The sequence below is a fragment of the Acomys russatus genome, chromosome 8 (genome assembly GCF_903995435.1).
Source record: "Acomys russatus chromosome 8, mAcoRus1.1, whole genome shotgun sequence".
In the NCBI taxonomy this organism is placed as follows: Eukaryota; Metazoa; Chordata; class Mammalia; order Rodentia; family Muridae; genus Acomys; species Acomys russatus.
This window is the reverse complement of record NC_067144.1, coordinates 13,767,386-13,782,669: the sequence shown is the minus strand read 5'-3', so window position 1 is coordinate 13,782,669 and position 15,284 is coordinate 13,767,386. Positions and strand designations below refer to the sequence as shown.

The following is a 15,284-nucleotide window of genomic DNA, read 5'->3' as shown; positions in this document are numbered from 1 at the left end:
AGTGCTTTAAAAAAACGAGTACTGTGAATGAGAGCAGCTCTGTCAACAAACATGATGCTTACACTGACTTTCTTTTTCCAGCAACTACAGCTCTTCGGTAATTACCAGTATCTCATGCAAGACGTGGCGATCACGCTGATGGTCAGCTTAACGAGTAAGTTTGCATCCTTTTTGTGAAGTCCCAGAAACACACAAATAAGAACTTGGTGGGAAAATGACACCCTAGTTACTAAAGCCTTATTGCCTACGAATTTATTTAAAGTAACATTAGGACTGAGTGAAGGCTTGGAGCTGCCAGACCTGCAGCAAACTAACCTAAGAGTAAACAAGTCTTTGCCTAAGAACTTGTCCACATATTCTTAGTTCTTTGTTGTTTTGTCTCCTGTCCAGAGGAGGGAAATGGATAAGATATGGAAAAAGAACATTTTCTCTTTTTTTTTCTTTAAACCTAAAGGTCGCTTTCCATTATTCAACTATGTTTCACATTGACACAAAACTAGATCTTTGCTAGGGCGTTGGCTTGGGAGAACGAATGCTAATGTTTTATTCTGGTGCAGTTCTTTTGGAAGCGAGGTGTGGCTCACAGCAGCTATTGCTCACTTCCTTCTTCAGAGAGGACACTGATAAAGTGCTTTTGATCAAGGAACTCGGGGCTTGATACTAACTCTTAATAAGCGAGAGAGAGGTGACTGCCATCAACAGAGAGCACGAAGAAAAATGGCGCTGTCACTTCTTCTTTGTTCAACAGCGAGGTGCTGTGAAAAACAACGGATAAAATATCTGGCATCACAGGATATTAATAACCTTGACAATTTCACGTCACATCTTAAGATACAAAACCGATATTGAAGTCATCTATTATATCTACCCAATGATAGAATTTACTAGTCTCTATGATGTGAGTAATATCAATTTTGATTATTAGGCTGAAGTGTCTAGTCCAAGCCTATTACACGTTTTCTACTATGGCTTATTAATATCCATCTGACTGAATAATTTTGAATCAGTGATAGTGATGCTATGATGCTGGGTATTTTTAAGCAATTTGAATGATTTATTTATGAAAGATGCTGCAAAGGAAAAGAACCCCCGGAGGTTCTGGAGCCCGTGCTGGCAGGCAGTGCTGTGCTCTTCCAGCAGTCAGAGATCTCCTGGGAACAAATCATGCATGTAGAGATGTGTAAGTAAACAACGAAATAGTGACAATATTGTCTTTTTCCTGTATAAACCTTAACCTCAGGACAAGGAAACACAAGGAGCTTTGATGAGGGCCATTTTATAGAGGTCACATCCAACAGTCCTTGACTTTGAAGGAGGCAGGTGAACAACCACAGTCAAGACTCCGCTCTGCTCTGGCCTAACTCGCTTTTCAGAGTGTGTCTTCTGCTGTTTCCTTTCACTTGCCCTATTGTGTGGTCAAACTGGACACCTCGCCTCCCATATTTGTCTACTCTTCCTTACACATGTTACTTGCTTTCACTGGAAATGCCTTTCATCTTAGTAAGTACTTTTTAAAAAATTAAATTATGTGTATGTGCTGGTGTGTCTGTGTGTGTGTGTGTGTGTGTGTGTGTGTGTGTGTGTGTGTAAATACAGTACCATGACCTATGAGAGCAATACTCACTCTTAACCCCTGAGACGCTTCAGTAGTCCCAGGCAATTTCTAAATCTGCCCATCTTTCTCCTATATTAGAGTGAATCCTATTTCCTCCACAATGCTTCATGCAGTATTTCTTTCTTGTCTCTTCTCTGCTGACAGATTATCATTAAAAAAATAATAAAGCAACTCTCTCTCTCTCTCTCTTTTTTTTTTGAACTTGCAGAACATCTGCTGCTATCAGGCCACACTTTAATTTGAATTTGTGCTTCCTCCGTTCATGAATGTAACCTCCCCATCCAAACTCTAAACTGGAGTCATGAGCCTTTTTATGCCCCAGATGTCTATGTGTCTAGCACAGAGAACTAGAACAAATGCTGGTGTGAGTGGGTGTATTCCTACTGGGTGGAGATTTGCTGAGCCAAATATTTGAGAACAAGTTGAGCATGAAGAGAGATGATGGCAACATCTCCCTCCATCATATCTCTTGAAGAGATATTTACTGGTCCTTCCATCCGAAACATATTCCCCTCCCTATCCATGACCTGGGTATTGGTTCCATTGATTATCAAGGGATGCTTTAAGGAGAAGTATAAAGTTTTGTTTACCTCTGAGGATTGCCACATCCAATAAAAGACACTCGTAGGAAGTGGTCTAAGAAAGTCTGAGTGATTTTGAAGGGACACTGTGATTTTGATCACCCCTTTATAATAATAAACAGGAGAGAGAGGACAGCCATCATCTTGTAGGTAACGTAGAAGCCATGGAACTTATTCAGGCTGGAAGTATCCTAGCAAGATGCTGCCTAACAGGGCAGGCTGTATAGGATATTATGGTATGTACTCTAAGAGACATTTGAAGAAAACATTCCTGAAGAGTCAGAAGGAAAGTATACCATTCACACTAGTCCAGGTCAATCCACAGGGAAACTCTGTAGAGTCCACCAATGAGCCCTGTACAGACTGCCTAAGTTTACATAGCTGCCATGTTAGAGAGCATCTGCCAAGAGGAAAACAGCACCTCGGATAAAATAGTAGTGTTTCCATGGTTGCCCCATTCTCTAAAGCATGGTGAAACGTAAGTGATTACACAAGAGGATAATAGAGGCAGCCAAGCCCTTCTCTCCCGCTGCTAGTTCCAAGACACTGGATCTCTCATATCTAAAGGTGGGATTGTTACAACACCTGATACCGACCAGGAAATGGCCAACCCAAGCTATGACTAAGCCTGCAGGGATGGAAAAAGAGGACATTTGAAAGCAAAGGGTGGTGAACAAAAAAAAGAAATTAGCTGCTTCTCAACTTTAGCCTCCCTGTCACAGATTTCCTCAGAGTTTAACCCATTGATTGAGTCAACAACATCACTGTTGACCATTGGTAAAGTGTTGCTGTCCTGATGGGAAAGCTTCTCCCTCTTCTCCTAGAGGCAGCCATGTCCCTTAATAGAGGCACCTCAGTCTCCTACGGAGCCTGTTCTTAGAGGAGAGGCTAAGGATCACAGGGGGAAGAACTAAGATAACAGTCAGGACAGCATGCAGTGGCCCCACCTCCATGTCAGTCAATTCTATAACTAATACCATGCAAACAAGTGTAGGAAATCCCAGAACAACTCCATCGAAGTCCCATGCCAATTCTGAAGCAAGTTTAGAAGAGTTGCCTGTGGTTTCGAGTCTCTAAAGAGAGCAGCCTAGTTGAACATCTTCTTGTGTTCACCAAGATGGCCAGTCTTCCCAAAGATGGAGAGTCCATTGTGAGACCATGCAGCCTATTGTGAGTCTACTGTTCTCTGTGCTGTGCTGAGCCCACCATAAACATCATTGTAGCTGGTCTGCAGAACCTGCCAAGGCCAGTTCACTCAAGGAAATTACTATTTCTTAAATAAACTGCCAAAGATCACAGAGATTGAGACACACGCAGCTAACAATACAAGATATGATATATTAAAGAAGAAGGCAGAAAATAATGCCAGGAGTAAGGTCAGTTGAGAAAATGTACACCATGAAGTCCAACTTGACCCTAATCTGTGTGGGAATTTGTACTAGTAACACATTTGCCCTCTTTAGCAAGATCCAGTCAGACTACACCGAGAAAACACAGGAAAGAGGTGACTAAAAACTACAATTCTCAAAAATGTTTGAAAATAGAAACTCTGGGGCACCTCATCCTTAAGATGGCTTGCACACTAAAGGGTCAAAAGTGAGGTCTCTTTATTCCCAGGCATCCATCCCTTCTCTCCTTCAGTCCAGCTCTTGTGGGTTTTAACCTGTTGTCCTCTTCTAATTACCATGGAAATGCCCTAAGAGGTGACACCCCAACTGAAGCACCATCCCTTCCTGCTGTTGACTTGTCTCTCCACAGCTAATGATGTCCAACCTTCTCTGTTTCTTCTTCAAGTCTTTAAGAAAAAAAAAAAGAAAGAAACATAATGATGCAGTATGGCCTTTGGTCGGCCTTTGCAGTAGAAGAAGAAGGATTCCAGGCAGCGCCATTTAGACTAGATATTCCAGTATATGGAGAAGGCCACATAGAGACAGTGAGGAGAGAGAAAGCAGTTCTCCATTTCATACATGTATCTTTTTCATAAACCTCACCAAATGACAGTGACCTTTTCTGAGTGTGATCTGTTGGAGACCTTCATGTACATCCTGGAAATCTCACGAGGCGCCCTCAGAGCTTTCTTTGTAGATTTAGTGGACTTATGGTCCACTTGAGATTTGGCTCACATGATTTGTGATACATAATTTGTAATATAAATGCATCAAATGATTTTGAACAATTAAAGACCGTAACTGGAAATGGCACATTCTCCCCTGCAGCAAGCTTGGTGTGAGGTCTAGTTAGAATTAAGGAGGAACGAAGCAGGGTTTCTTTCTCGGGAAGCTGACAGTCGGCTGGTTGCCTGTGCGAAACCAGTGGTTTACTGTACAACACCCTGCAGTCGGCAGTCAATATGAATAACGCACTGTGAGAACTCAGAAAAGGGAGCGGTTAATTTTAGGTGAAATACACCATCTAATAAGTTTGTATTCCTCTGCCTGCAATCCCGTGGGGAGTGCTGTTGTCTTCATTTTAAGGAAATTTAGACAACGCAGAGTCTGCCTGCCTGGTTATAAGCAGTGTTGCTCCCCAAGCTGGCTCGGGAACCCCACTGTGTTTTTTTAAACTCAGACAACCCATCCTACTGCTAATGCACAGGCTTTAAGATCAGACCCTCCTGTGTCCTTAGAAAAGAGAATCTACTTAACACATTTATTCATCTATGATAGTTACCCTTCACATTGACTTTTAAGGAAATACAGATAATACTTATAAAAATATTTGGCACATCTCTGGAATGTAATGGGTGCCCCAAACCAGTAATCATTTTTCTTTTAATAACCAGAAATGCAGATTTCTTTTTAATTAGGAGTCCCTGATATAGAAATAGTTAAAATACCCAGTATAAAAATATCAACCAGCTGGTGCCACAATACTGCTGTGTCGCCGCTTACCCTCAGATTCAATGGCTTATGTCATCAAGAATTTCTCCCAGTTTCTGGGCCTGGATGTGGACTGCCATTCAGCTGATCTAGGTTTCTCAGCTGTGCCATCATGCTTAATGCTGTAAATAGTTTATTTTGATCTAGTTGCGCTCAAGCATACTCCACCATTCTCATGCTAGGGCTGCCGTGAAGGGTTAGAGTACATCCACCGAGATTCATAGAGAGCTGAGCCTGACAGCACAGTGAGCCATGAACAATTGTTTGAAACCGATGCTAATATCACCATGGCCAAAACCATACCAGGAAGCCCCAAGTGAATACCATTTCTATCAAGCCAATTTCCCAATCTCCCATGGTTCTTGTGTTGAAGGGGGAGATGTCAACTGTAATAAGCATGTGTAGGAGAGTATACTAATGAGGTAAGGGACCATTGACCAAAGCTGTGGTGACACCCATGTCCAGTGTCCACAGCTGCCTCATAAACTTTACAATTGCATCTTGGATGGTGGCCTGTAGATGGCATTCTAAGATCTCCAGCCTTCTGTGACTTACGTGCAAGTTCACAGCACTGACCACAGTTCACATCGTCTGCCCCTTCTTGGTGTACCCAGATGGTCATTTATGGCACCATCTACCCACAGTTAGACCAAATATCACAGGTTGCAGCCACAACCACAAGAATGACTTCACTTCAGACACTGGGCACAAGTGTTGTGGTTTCTCAACCGACTGCATTTTTTGACTAGCTAGCTACAGTTTAGAGGCTTCCTTCCCTTCTATCCTGTATTCAATAATTTGCTGATTCACAAAACTCACCACAAGTGTAGTATTTATTATCACAGTTTTACTGATAGAAAAATGAGACAGGTTAGAATTAGTTGAGGGGAGAGACACATGGGGCAAAATCTGGGAAGGATCATATAGGTTACTTCCACTGCATTCCCCTTGTGGAATCAGGGCGCTTCGCTCTTCTGGCACATACACATGTGTGATAATGTGCAGAATACTGCCAACTAGAGCTCAACTAAATTTCCAAGTCTGTAGCTTGTATTGAAGTTTCATTAGCTAAACACAACTGATCAAATCATTTGCCGCAAGGGTGAACTCAATTTCCAGCTCCTCCCTGCTTCTATGCCATGCAAATATGTGGCCTAAAACTCAGTTTTACCAGCGATCTATGGAGTTGTAGCCAGCCCCATTCCTGCCTAGCATTGTTAGCAACAATTCTCTTCAAAACCACCCTCATATTTGAAAACTTTTAGATATATTTATTTTGTGTGTATGAGTGCTCATCTGCATGTATGTATGTGCACCACATGTGTACCTAGAACCTATAGAAGCCTGAAAAGGATCAGATCTCCTTAAACAGGAGTTATAGACAGTTGTGAACCATCATGTGTGTTTTGGACATTGACCCCGACCCTCTGTAAGAGCAACAAGTACTCTTAAACATTGAGCCATCTCTCTGTCTCCTACCATCAGTCATCTTAGCATAAACTGGGGGCCCATTCTGAAAAAGAAAGATGTTCCTGTTACCTAGCAAATGTCAAGGATTCAGAGTATGTATCTTGGAAACATAGGGGCAAAAGCCTACCGCATTCTTTTAAAAGACAATATTTTATTAATTATTTGATAATTGAGTACAGTCTTTTGTTGTTGTTGTATTTCTCTCTCTCTCTCTCTGACTTTTTCTAGACCCATCTTCCACTTCCATGCTTCATGTCCTCTTTCAGAAATATACCCTATCAAGTCCAATTTGTGCTGCCCACATACTCATGGGTGTGGGGTCATGCACTGGGTTGTGGTCAGCCTACCATAGGCTACACCCGTTAGGGAAAACTGACTCTTCATCAGAAGCCATAACAAACTGTCAATGGTTAAAGGGGATGGGCTCGTGGGCTTCTCCTCTCTCTGTGCTATGTTGCCTTGTTTGATCTTATGTAGTTGTATATTATTTAAATAGCACCATGAAAAACAAATTATGAAGTTTCTACCACAAATTGATAAGCTCAGTGGTCATGCTGAGTCCAAAAGACATTGTTTCTGTCTGGTCCTACCAGACCTTGGGTCCTTAACAATCTTTCAATCACCCTCTTTTGTGTTAGAACCTGAACCTTGGAGGGGGACAGAATATAGATGTCCTATTTGTGGCTGAACATGCCACTTATTCTCTGTACCTTGTTCAGTTGTGAGTTTCTGAATTAACCACCATTCACTGCACAAATTTCTCTAATGAGGGCTGAGAACTACATTAATGGAAAGGGAAGGTATAGGTTGGATGGGAGGTTAGGGCATAGAGGGGTGGGGAGGGATAGCTAACAGTAAAGATGCTTTAAAAAGCCTTATGGGAAGCCACTACTTTACAACCTTCTAAAGCACACACACATGCACACACACACACACACACACACACACACACTTTCATATAGAAGTGGTATGGGATACTTCTCAATTTGTTGGTTAGAAGTGTTCAAGAGACCTCCCCCAAACAATATAAGCTATTCTCATTGCTTTGGTTGCCCACCACAACTTGAAGGTTAAGACCCTAAGGCTGAAGACGCAACATATTTTGGTCACAGGACATAGGGAAATGAAATTGATACAGGCAAGGAAACTTCCTCCTTAATAGCTAGCTTTTCTAGTACTGAAAAGTGCTTTGTAGGCTGCTGCTACTAGAAAAATCATCAATAGATCTGACTGATATTGCAAGATTTGTCCATGAGTGCAGTAGTGGCACAAATGTTATAGAGGTAACCTACCACTTTCTGCTTGCAATTAAAGGCCATTTCATGGGAAGAAATGTATGCCTGGTACTATATATTTGGCTAAGAACTCATGATTTAGAAACTCACAGGCCCCAGGATAACCTTATGCCATTATTTTGCTAAGTGGGTATAGACTCAAATTGCACTCTAAATCAGTGTCCTTGTGCCAATTGTGTTCTTTGATTATAAACACAGTCTCTGTGTGTCCGCTGGACTTGGAACTTGGAGGGCCGAGTTCCTGCATGCTCCGTAATCTCCAGCACTCTGCTGGAAAAACACATAATTGGAATGTAACAGTGTTGCCTTAGGTAGTCATAGCACCTTAGAATAAATACCCTATGAGCATGTACAGGGGGAGGAGGTCCCCCTCAGTCACAGTCATAGGGGAGGGGAGTAGAGGGAAAGCGAGAAGGAGGGAATAATAGGAGGATACAAGGGATGGGAAAACTATTGAGATGTAATATGTTTGAATTAATAAAAAATAAAAGTAAAAAAAAAAAAAAAAGAATAAATTAGGTGGAAGGGCCTTTGGGAAGCACTTAAACTTTACATCATACTTTTACTTTATATGAAAATCTGAAGTGCCAGAAAGTTCGTACCATTATCCCAGATCACATAGAGGTCAGAAAGCTACCGTTCAGTTTCATTATCACAAAGTTTACATCAATTCTTTACCACCGCACCTCTACATGCATGAACATAAGCGGAAGTACATGTGCCCTAATTTTTTAAAATGGAAAAGAAACAGGCTGAGAAAGGAAATGAGGTGACAAGTTAGAGGAGAAGGATGAAAGCATGACGTATGTGCATCTTTAAATAAGATGTTCTGAACTGGTAGCTCTCCACGCCTCGTCCCTGCTGTCCTGAAAGGCAGAGAAAATTCCATGCTCGTTGGCTTATTAGAACATGAAGCACCTAAAAAGGTTGTGGTAATATTTTTAAAGTTTTTTTTTTTTGTTTTTTGTTTTTTTTGTGTTTTGTTTTTTTGTTTTTTCATTTCCAATCACTTTAAATGACAAACCCCATGACTGAAAGTGCAATATATTTTAATGCTGTTATCTAAAAAACAAGATTTTTACGACCCTGCCTTCCTTCACCAAACCAAACGGAATGTGTAGTAGCAGGTCCCCGCCCCGCCCCCCAACATGTATATCCAGATGGAACCAAGCACACCTTGAACATCTACCACTGTGCCTGGCACATTGGAATGCTTGGGCACTATTGGTTGAACAGCAGAGTGAACATTTTCCCTTAATTAGCATACAGAGATTCGTCAGGAATGAGGACCAGTTAACTGCTCACCCAACTACCCATCTTTCCCATCTTTCATGTGAGATATTGGTACTACTCATCTTCTGAGTCCATGGAACAAATGGGCATCACATGATAAGGTAAAGTCATCAATTACAGGACTTTTCACCCCACTGTGCCACACACCTGAAAATAAAACCGAAGCACAGAGGGGACCAAGATTGGTAGAAATGAATATGCAACTACATAATGGGCTTGTGTAGGTGTAAACTCTCAATTAGTGTTCTCCCAAGCTGAATCTTCCTCAGAGACTCAAGCTGATGTGCATCCCATCTTTTATCCTTAAAGATAAAATTGTAAAGGGGAAAAAAAAAAAGAACATATCCTTGTCTCTTTCAGTGAGCATCAACCATGCCTACCCGAAGCTGGCTCCATACAGACCAGCAGGACAGCTGCTTTCTCCTCAGTTGCTACTCTCGGTCTTCCTGAATTCCTGCTTCACCTGCATCGTGCAGGTGTGTGCATTTCTCTCCGTGAAGCAGCAGCCTTGGTACTGTGAGGTCTATAAATACAGGTGAGTTCATGCCCGCAGGGTCCCTCTCTATGAGTGGTATAAACAGTGCACCACAATGTTGCCTAACTTGGTACCAATAGCAGCTCCGACATCTTCACTAATGAAAGCAATACTTTTCGTGCTGCAAATCACAAATGATAGAACAGAGCACGTCCAATGGGTGGCCTGCTGGGTGAGCGTGCGGAACGGGCAGGAAAGATCTGTCACCTTGGTTGATAGTGAGATGATTTTTCCAGCTATTGACTGTGAATGTGGTCCATTCCTTGGGAATGTCATATGGACCATGGCTTGGTAAACACTCCCTGTCCCGAGTCAGAGACTAACAAACATCTCAGGCTTTCGGAGGATAGCCTCTGCTGCAACTAGTTGATGATGATGCTGCAGTCCAAGAACAGCCATAGGCAATACATAAACTCAAGCCTTATTTTTTCCTAAAGAAATGTTATTCTCCTTTTGAACTTGGGTACGCACACTCCACTGGGAGCCTAATGGCATCCAAACCCCAGAAAACAGAAACACAAACAGAGAGCCAGCAAGTGATGTGTAAGGTCTTCATTCACACTCCAAAACCAGCAGTTCAAGCATGAGTTGCACTATACGATTCCATATAGTTTCAGAACCAAATGCTCCACTAATTTGGAGCAAATATGCACAGAGGAGAACAACTGTGGTTGAAAATAGGAGAAAAGAGGATGGCGCCATAGAGACATGGCCAGGACATCGAGATGGCTCTGATTCTATCACGACTTACACCACACTAGCTCTCACCTTCCTCATCTGCAACACGACCGGATAGAATTATATGCTTTTGGTGTCAAGCTCTGAAATCCAGGCTATCTAACGTATCCATCCATCTCAAGAATGGATTTGACTTCTGGCTCTTTACAAACATTACATAGCAAACTGAGCATCTACTATACACAAAGCACATTTATAGATCTTACAGACCCCAAGATGTTAAGAATTAAACCGAGCTTGGCACAGTGATGCTCACCTACAATCCCCCATTCAGGAGTCTGAGGTGGGAAGATTGATCGTAAGCTCAATGCCAACTTTGGCTATGTGGCAAGACATTTTCTAGCTTTTTTAGGGTTTCTATTGCTGTAATATAATACTGTGACAAAAAGACAGTTGGGGAGGAAAGGGATTGTTTCTGCTCACAACTCTAAGATCACACTCTATTGCTGATAGAAGCCAGGGCGGAGACTCGAGGCATGCACTGAAGCAGCAGCTATGGAGGATGCCGCTTACTGGCTTGCTCCTTGTGGCTGCCTCAGCCTGGTTTTTAAACTCGTATACAGGACCACCTGCCCAGGGATGACGCTATGCACAATGGGCTGGGCCCTCTGAAATCAGCCACCAATCAAGAACATGGACCACAGAGTTGCCTAGGAGCCAACTCAATAGAGCCGTGTTCTCAAGTGAAGTTCCCTCTTTTCAAATGACTCCAGCTTGTGTCAAGTTAACATAAAACCAACCAGCACAGTATTTCAAAAAGAAAGGAAAAATAAGTCTTGTATTTGAGGTCACAGTTGGAAAACAAATTATGTGTGTAATTTTAAGTTGAAAAGTAACTTAAAAGTTTCAAGCTAAACAAGAAAACCAGCTAAAACTAATTTTCAGGGCTTATTATTGTTAAAAAAAATATTGCAAATAGATCAATCAGAATTTAAAAAGCCTGAATCTTAAAGACACATTTTGCTGAGTAAATATTGTAAGATCCCACTATGCTAGATGTCAAAAATTGTTGTAAATTTGCTAATACAAAAATACAAAAGGAGGATGCATGGGATGGGTTAGCAATTGAGATGTAATATGAATGATTCTATTTTTTAATAAAAAGGACTATAAAGCTAAAACAAACAAAAATACACAAAGGAAATTTATAATACATGCATGAAAGTAAAAATATCCCAACAAAATAATTCCAAAATAACAAGCTAAATGCAGCAAGAAGAAAGAAGCGGAGAGGGGAACTAGGACTAACTCCCATGCAAAGTTAGATATAATGAGGATGGAAGAATAAATAACAGTAAAATTAATGGGAACTGTGCACACAACTCAGAAAGTTGATAGTATTAAGGAAGAGCAGGTACTGTGTTAGGAAAATAAGGAGTATTGGTAGGGAGCTTGGCAAAAATAAGACTAGAGAGGTTGAGCTCAGAGTGTGCAGCTCTTCTGAGTCTGGCTGAGAAGTCTGAGCTTACCTTGTCAGGACACGAGAGCCACAGATACCTCACAACTGGAAGGGCTAAGCTGGGCCTTTACTACGATTCCTGGGCTACTTGAGGAGAGAATAGACTTATAGACTGGGGATACAACTGGAGCCACAAGTGAGGAGGCTTACATCAATAAATGAAAGAGAACACACACACACACACACACACAAAGAGAACACATACACACACATATACATACATATAGACATGCACACATAAACACACACAGAGATACATAATCACACACATACAAAAACACACATGAATACGTAAATACATATTCTGTTCACGTGGCACATTTACTATTTGATTTGACAGGAATTCCATAGAAATTGTCACCCAAAGCCTCTCGAGACAGATTATCTGCTCTATACCGGGGACAGATGGGGGATGATCTTGATTTCCTCTGAAGTTTATTTCTGCTTTGTCGTTGTAAGAAGTAAGCAAGACATGCCTTGTCAGCCACCAGCTGGAACAGGTTGGAACCTGAAGCCCACCTGGTGGTAATAAAGTTACTTTGTCACCTACTAGATAAGGTTAAAAAAAAAAAAAAACAGTATAGAAAAATGTCATAACGCTGTCAATTCTTTCCTAGTGAATGCTTTCTGGTCAACCAAAGTAATTCCTCAACCAATACGAGTTTGGAGCAAAGCTGGACTGGAAATGCAACTCTGGTTCCTGCTTCCGTTTTAAGTTTTGAGAGCACCACTCTGTGGCCCATCATCACCTTCAACTGTATCTCAGCCGCGTTTGTTTTTTCTAAGGGAAAACCGTTTCGGAAACCCATCTACACAAACTGTAAGTGTACATCCTGTAAGGTTTCGTTCTGAGTCTTTTGCTGTCGCCACCATCTTCCCAGGGTCACAGTCTACCAGTCAATGAGATGCTGCCTCTCCCTGGCATGGTCATAGAATAAAATGGCCTTGGATGGGAGAGCCCGAGGGCAGAAATCTGCTCGTGTGAGGATGCACAGTCAGTACTGAATGGTCAAACGAGTCATCAAGAATCACTCCTTGCTTATCACACAAGCTTATATGTCAAGAGAGTTTGTAGAAGGCTTTTTAAGGGATTCACAGGTTTACCTCTTAGCAGCTTCATGATGCCTAGGAGGTTGCACTAGGTCTTTTACGCCCTTACTTTGTCATGTGTAGAGACATGTGGTGAGAGTTAAGTAAGACATTTTATGCAAAGGGTCTCGTGTAACAAATAGGAACGTCCTCACATTTATTTTTCTAGAAAAGCCTTGCTTCTCCAGTATATTTCTCTAAGTACAACAAAAGCAACCCCAAAGCAAAACCCCCAAAGTGTTTGAAGTTACAATCAAGACCTCCGGGCAAGAAAAAACAAACAAACAAACAAACAAACAACAACAAACTAGAGAAGGTCCTTCCACACTTCCGTGAGTGGAAGCAGCTGCTGTGAGCCGTTATGCCAGCTCAAGCAGAGCCCTCGGAAGTTCAGATGTGTGGGCATCTTGTCTGTCACACAGCTGGCATTGCCGGGCCAGCATTATAAGTAATTCCACATACTGCAGTACCCATACTGCATGAAGCTAAAGCTTAGTTACTAGACTGCCTGCCTCACATGCACAAACCTCAAGGTTTCATCCCCGGTAGCACGTAAAACCAGGAGTGGTGTCGCCTGCCTACAGTCTAGCACTCAGGAGGTGGAGGCAAGAGGGTGAGAGTTCAAAGTCATTCTGGGCTACACAGCAGATTTTAAGCAGCTTGGGTTACAAAAGAGCAAAAGCAAAGTGAAACAAAAGTCATTTCAACTGGCCTCTGATTTCCTTAAGACAAGTTCAATTATTTGGTAAAGCCAGGTGAAAATGCTTCAGCTTTTGCGATAATGATTTAAATCGATTTTCAGAGTATCTGTAGTAATTTTCACTGGTATCAGCTGCCTTTTAGATTTTTTTCGCAACAGAATACATGATACGTGATATGAAAGTGCTATATGAAAAACAAAGTTTTGCTGATATGCTAGGTTTTTTTGGTTGCCGTTGGGTTTTGTTTGTTTGTTTTTGCTTTGTTTTGTTTTGTTTTGTTTTGAGACAGGGTTTCTCTGTGTCACACTGGTTGTCCTGACTCACTTTGTAGACCAGGTTAGCCTTGAACTCACAGAGATCTGCTTACGTTGTCTGCCTCCCTGAGTGCTGGAATTATGGGCATGAGCCACTGCGTCCAGCTCAGATAAGAGTTCTGTTTTGTTTTGTTTGTTTTTGGTTTTTTGAGACAGGGTTTCTCTATGTTATCTTGGCTGTCCTGGACTCACTCTGTAGACCAGGCTGGCCTAGAACTCACAGTGATCCGCCTGCTTCTGCATCCCGTGTGCTGGGATTAAAGGCGTGCACCACCATGCCCAGCTCAGATAAGAGTTTTTAAAGCATGGTATTTTGTTTCATTTTAATTTGTATTTTTTATCTTCAGTGAAGGGAAATATAGATCTGTATAGAGCATGTGGTCTATGACTTGTCTGTGTACATTTTTAATCTGTTCTCATAGTGAATTTCTGCTACTCTTCTTATTTACCTGTGTGGGCTGTTAATTCCTCTGTAGCTATCTTTATCTTGTTGCCTTTATGCACAGAAAAGTTTTCTAATTACAAAACAGAATGGATTAGACTTATTTATTTTTAAACTGTTCTGATGCTTTTTAAATTTTAATACAATGTGGCATGCTTACTGTGTGGGTCAAGTAAGTTTACCCAATTAATCACTTTTTTTCCTAGCAGATTTTTACAGTATTGAATATCTAATACTCTCTTCATTCACTTATCCCCCCACTTAGAGAATGACACTAGCATCGTCATCTCTATGTTCGTGTAAGTTATTGTTTTAGTATAAATAACTTGTATTAGACACTGGAAGTTTGTGGTACCTTCATTTATTATATATATATTTATGTGGAGCTAGTCTGTAGCCACACTCTTTTCTATTTCACAATGGCACTTTAACACTCAGAGTTTCAGTGTGTGGTGGTGGCCCACACCTTTAATCCCAGTAGTCGGGATGCAGAGGCAGGCGGGTCTCTGAGTTCAAAGCCAGCCTGATTTATAGGGTGAGTTCCAGGACAGCCAAGGCTACACAGAGAAACCCTGTCTTGAAAAAAAAGTATAGTTTCATGGTTTATTTAATAGGCAGCATGTGGGTAGTATACTCTCATTTCTATCTGTCTGTCTGTCTATCTATCCGTCTATCTATCTATCTGTTTATCAGCTATTGGTTTTTTGAGATAGGGTTTCTCTGTGTGTATTCCTGGCTGTCCTGGAACTCACTTTTTAGACCAAGCTGGTCTTACACTCACAGAGATCCTCCTGCCTTTGCCTCTCAAGTGCTGGGATTAAAGGCATCACCACTCAGCTTAATTTTAATTTTTTTTTTATTTTTTACAATATC

At 41.5% G+C, this 15,284-nt stretch overlaps 1 protein-coding gene across 1 annotated transcript in view; it reads left to right on the top strand.

Annotated features, from left to right (window-relative positions):
- The window catches only part of Atp13a5 (ATPase 13A5), a 123,464-nt gene that overhangs the window by 96,674 nt on the left and 11,506 nt on the right, over positions 1-15,284 (top strand). The window contains exons 25-27 of the mRNA XM_051150809.1: positions 82-154; positions 9,494-9,668; positions 12,483-12,685. Of these exons, the coding sequence (XP_051006766.1) occupies positions 82-154; positions 9,494-9,668; positions 12,483-12,685 (451 nt within the window). The remainder of the gene's footprint in view (positions 1-81; positions 155-9,493; positions 9,669-12,482; positions 12,686-15,284) is intronic.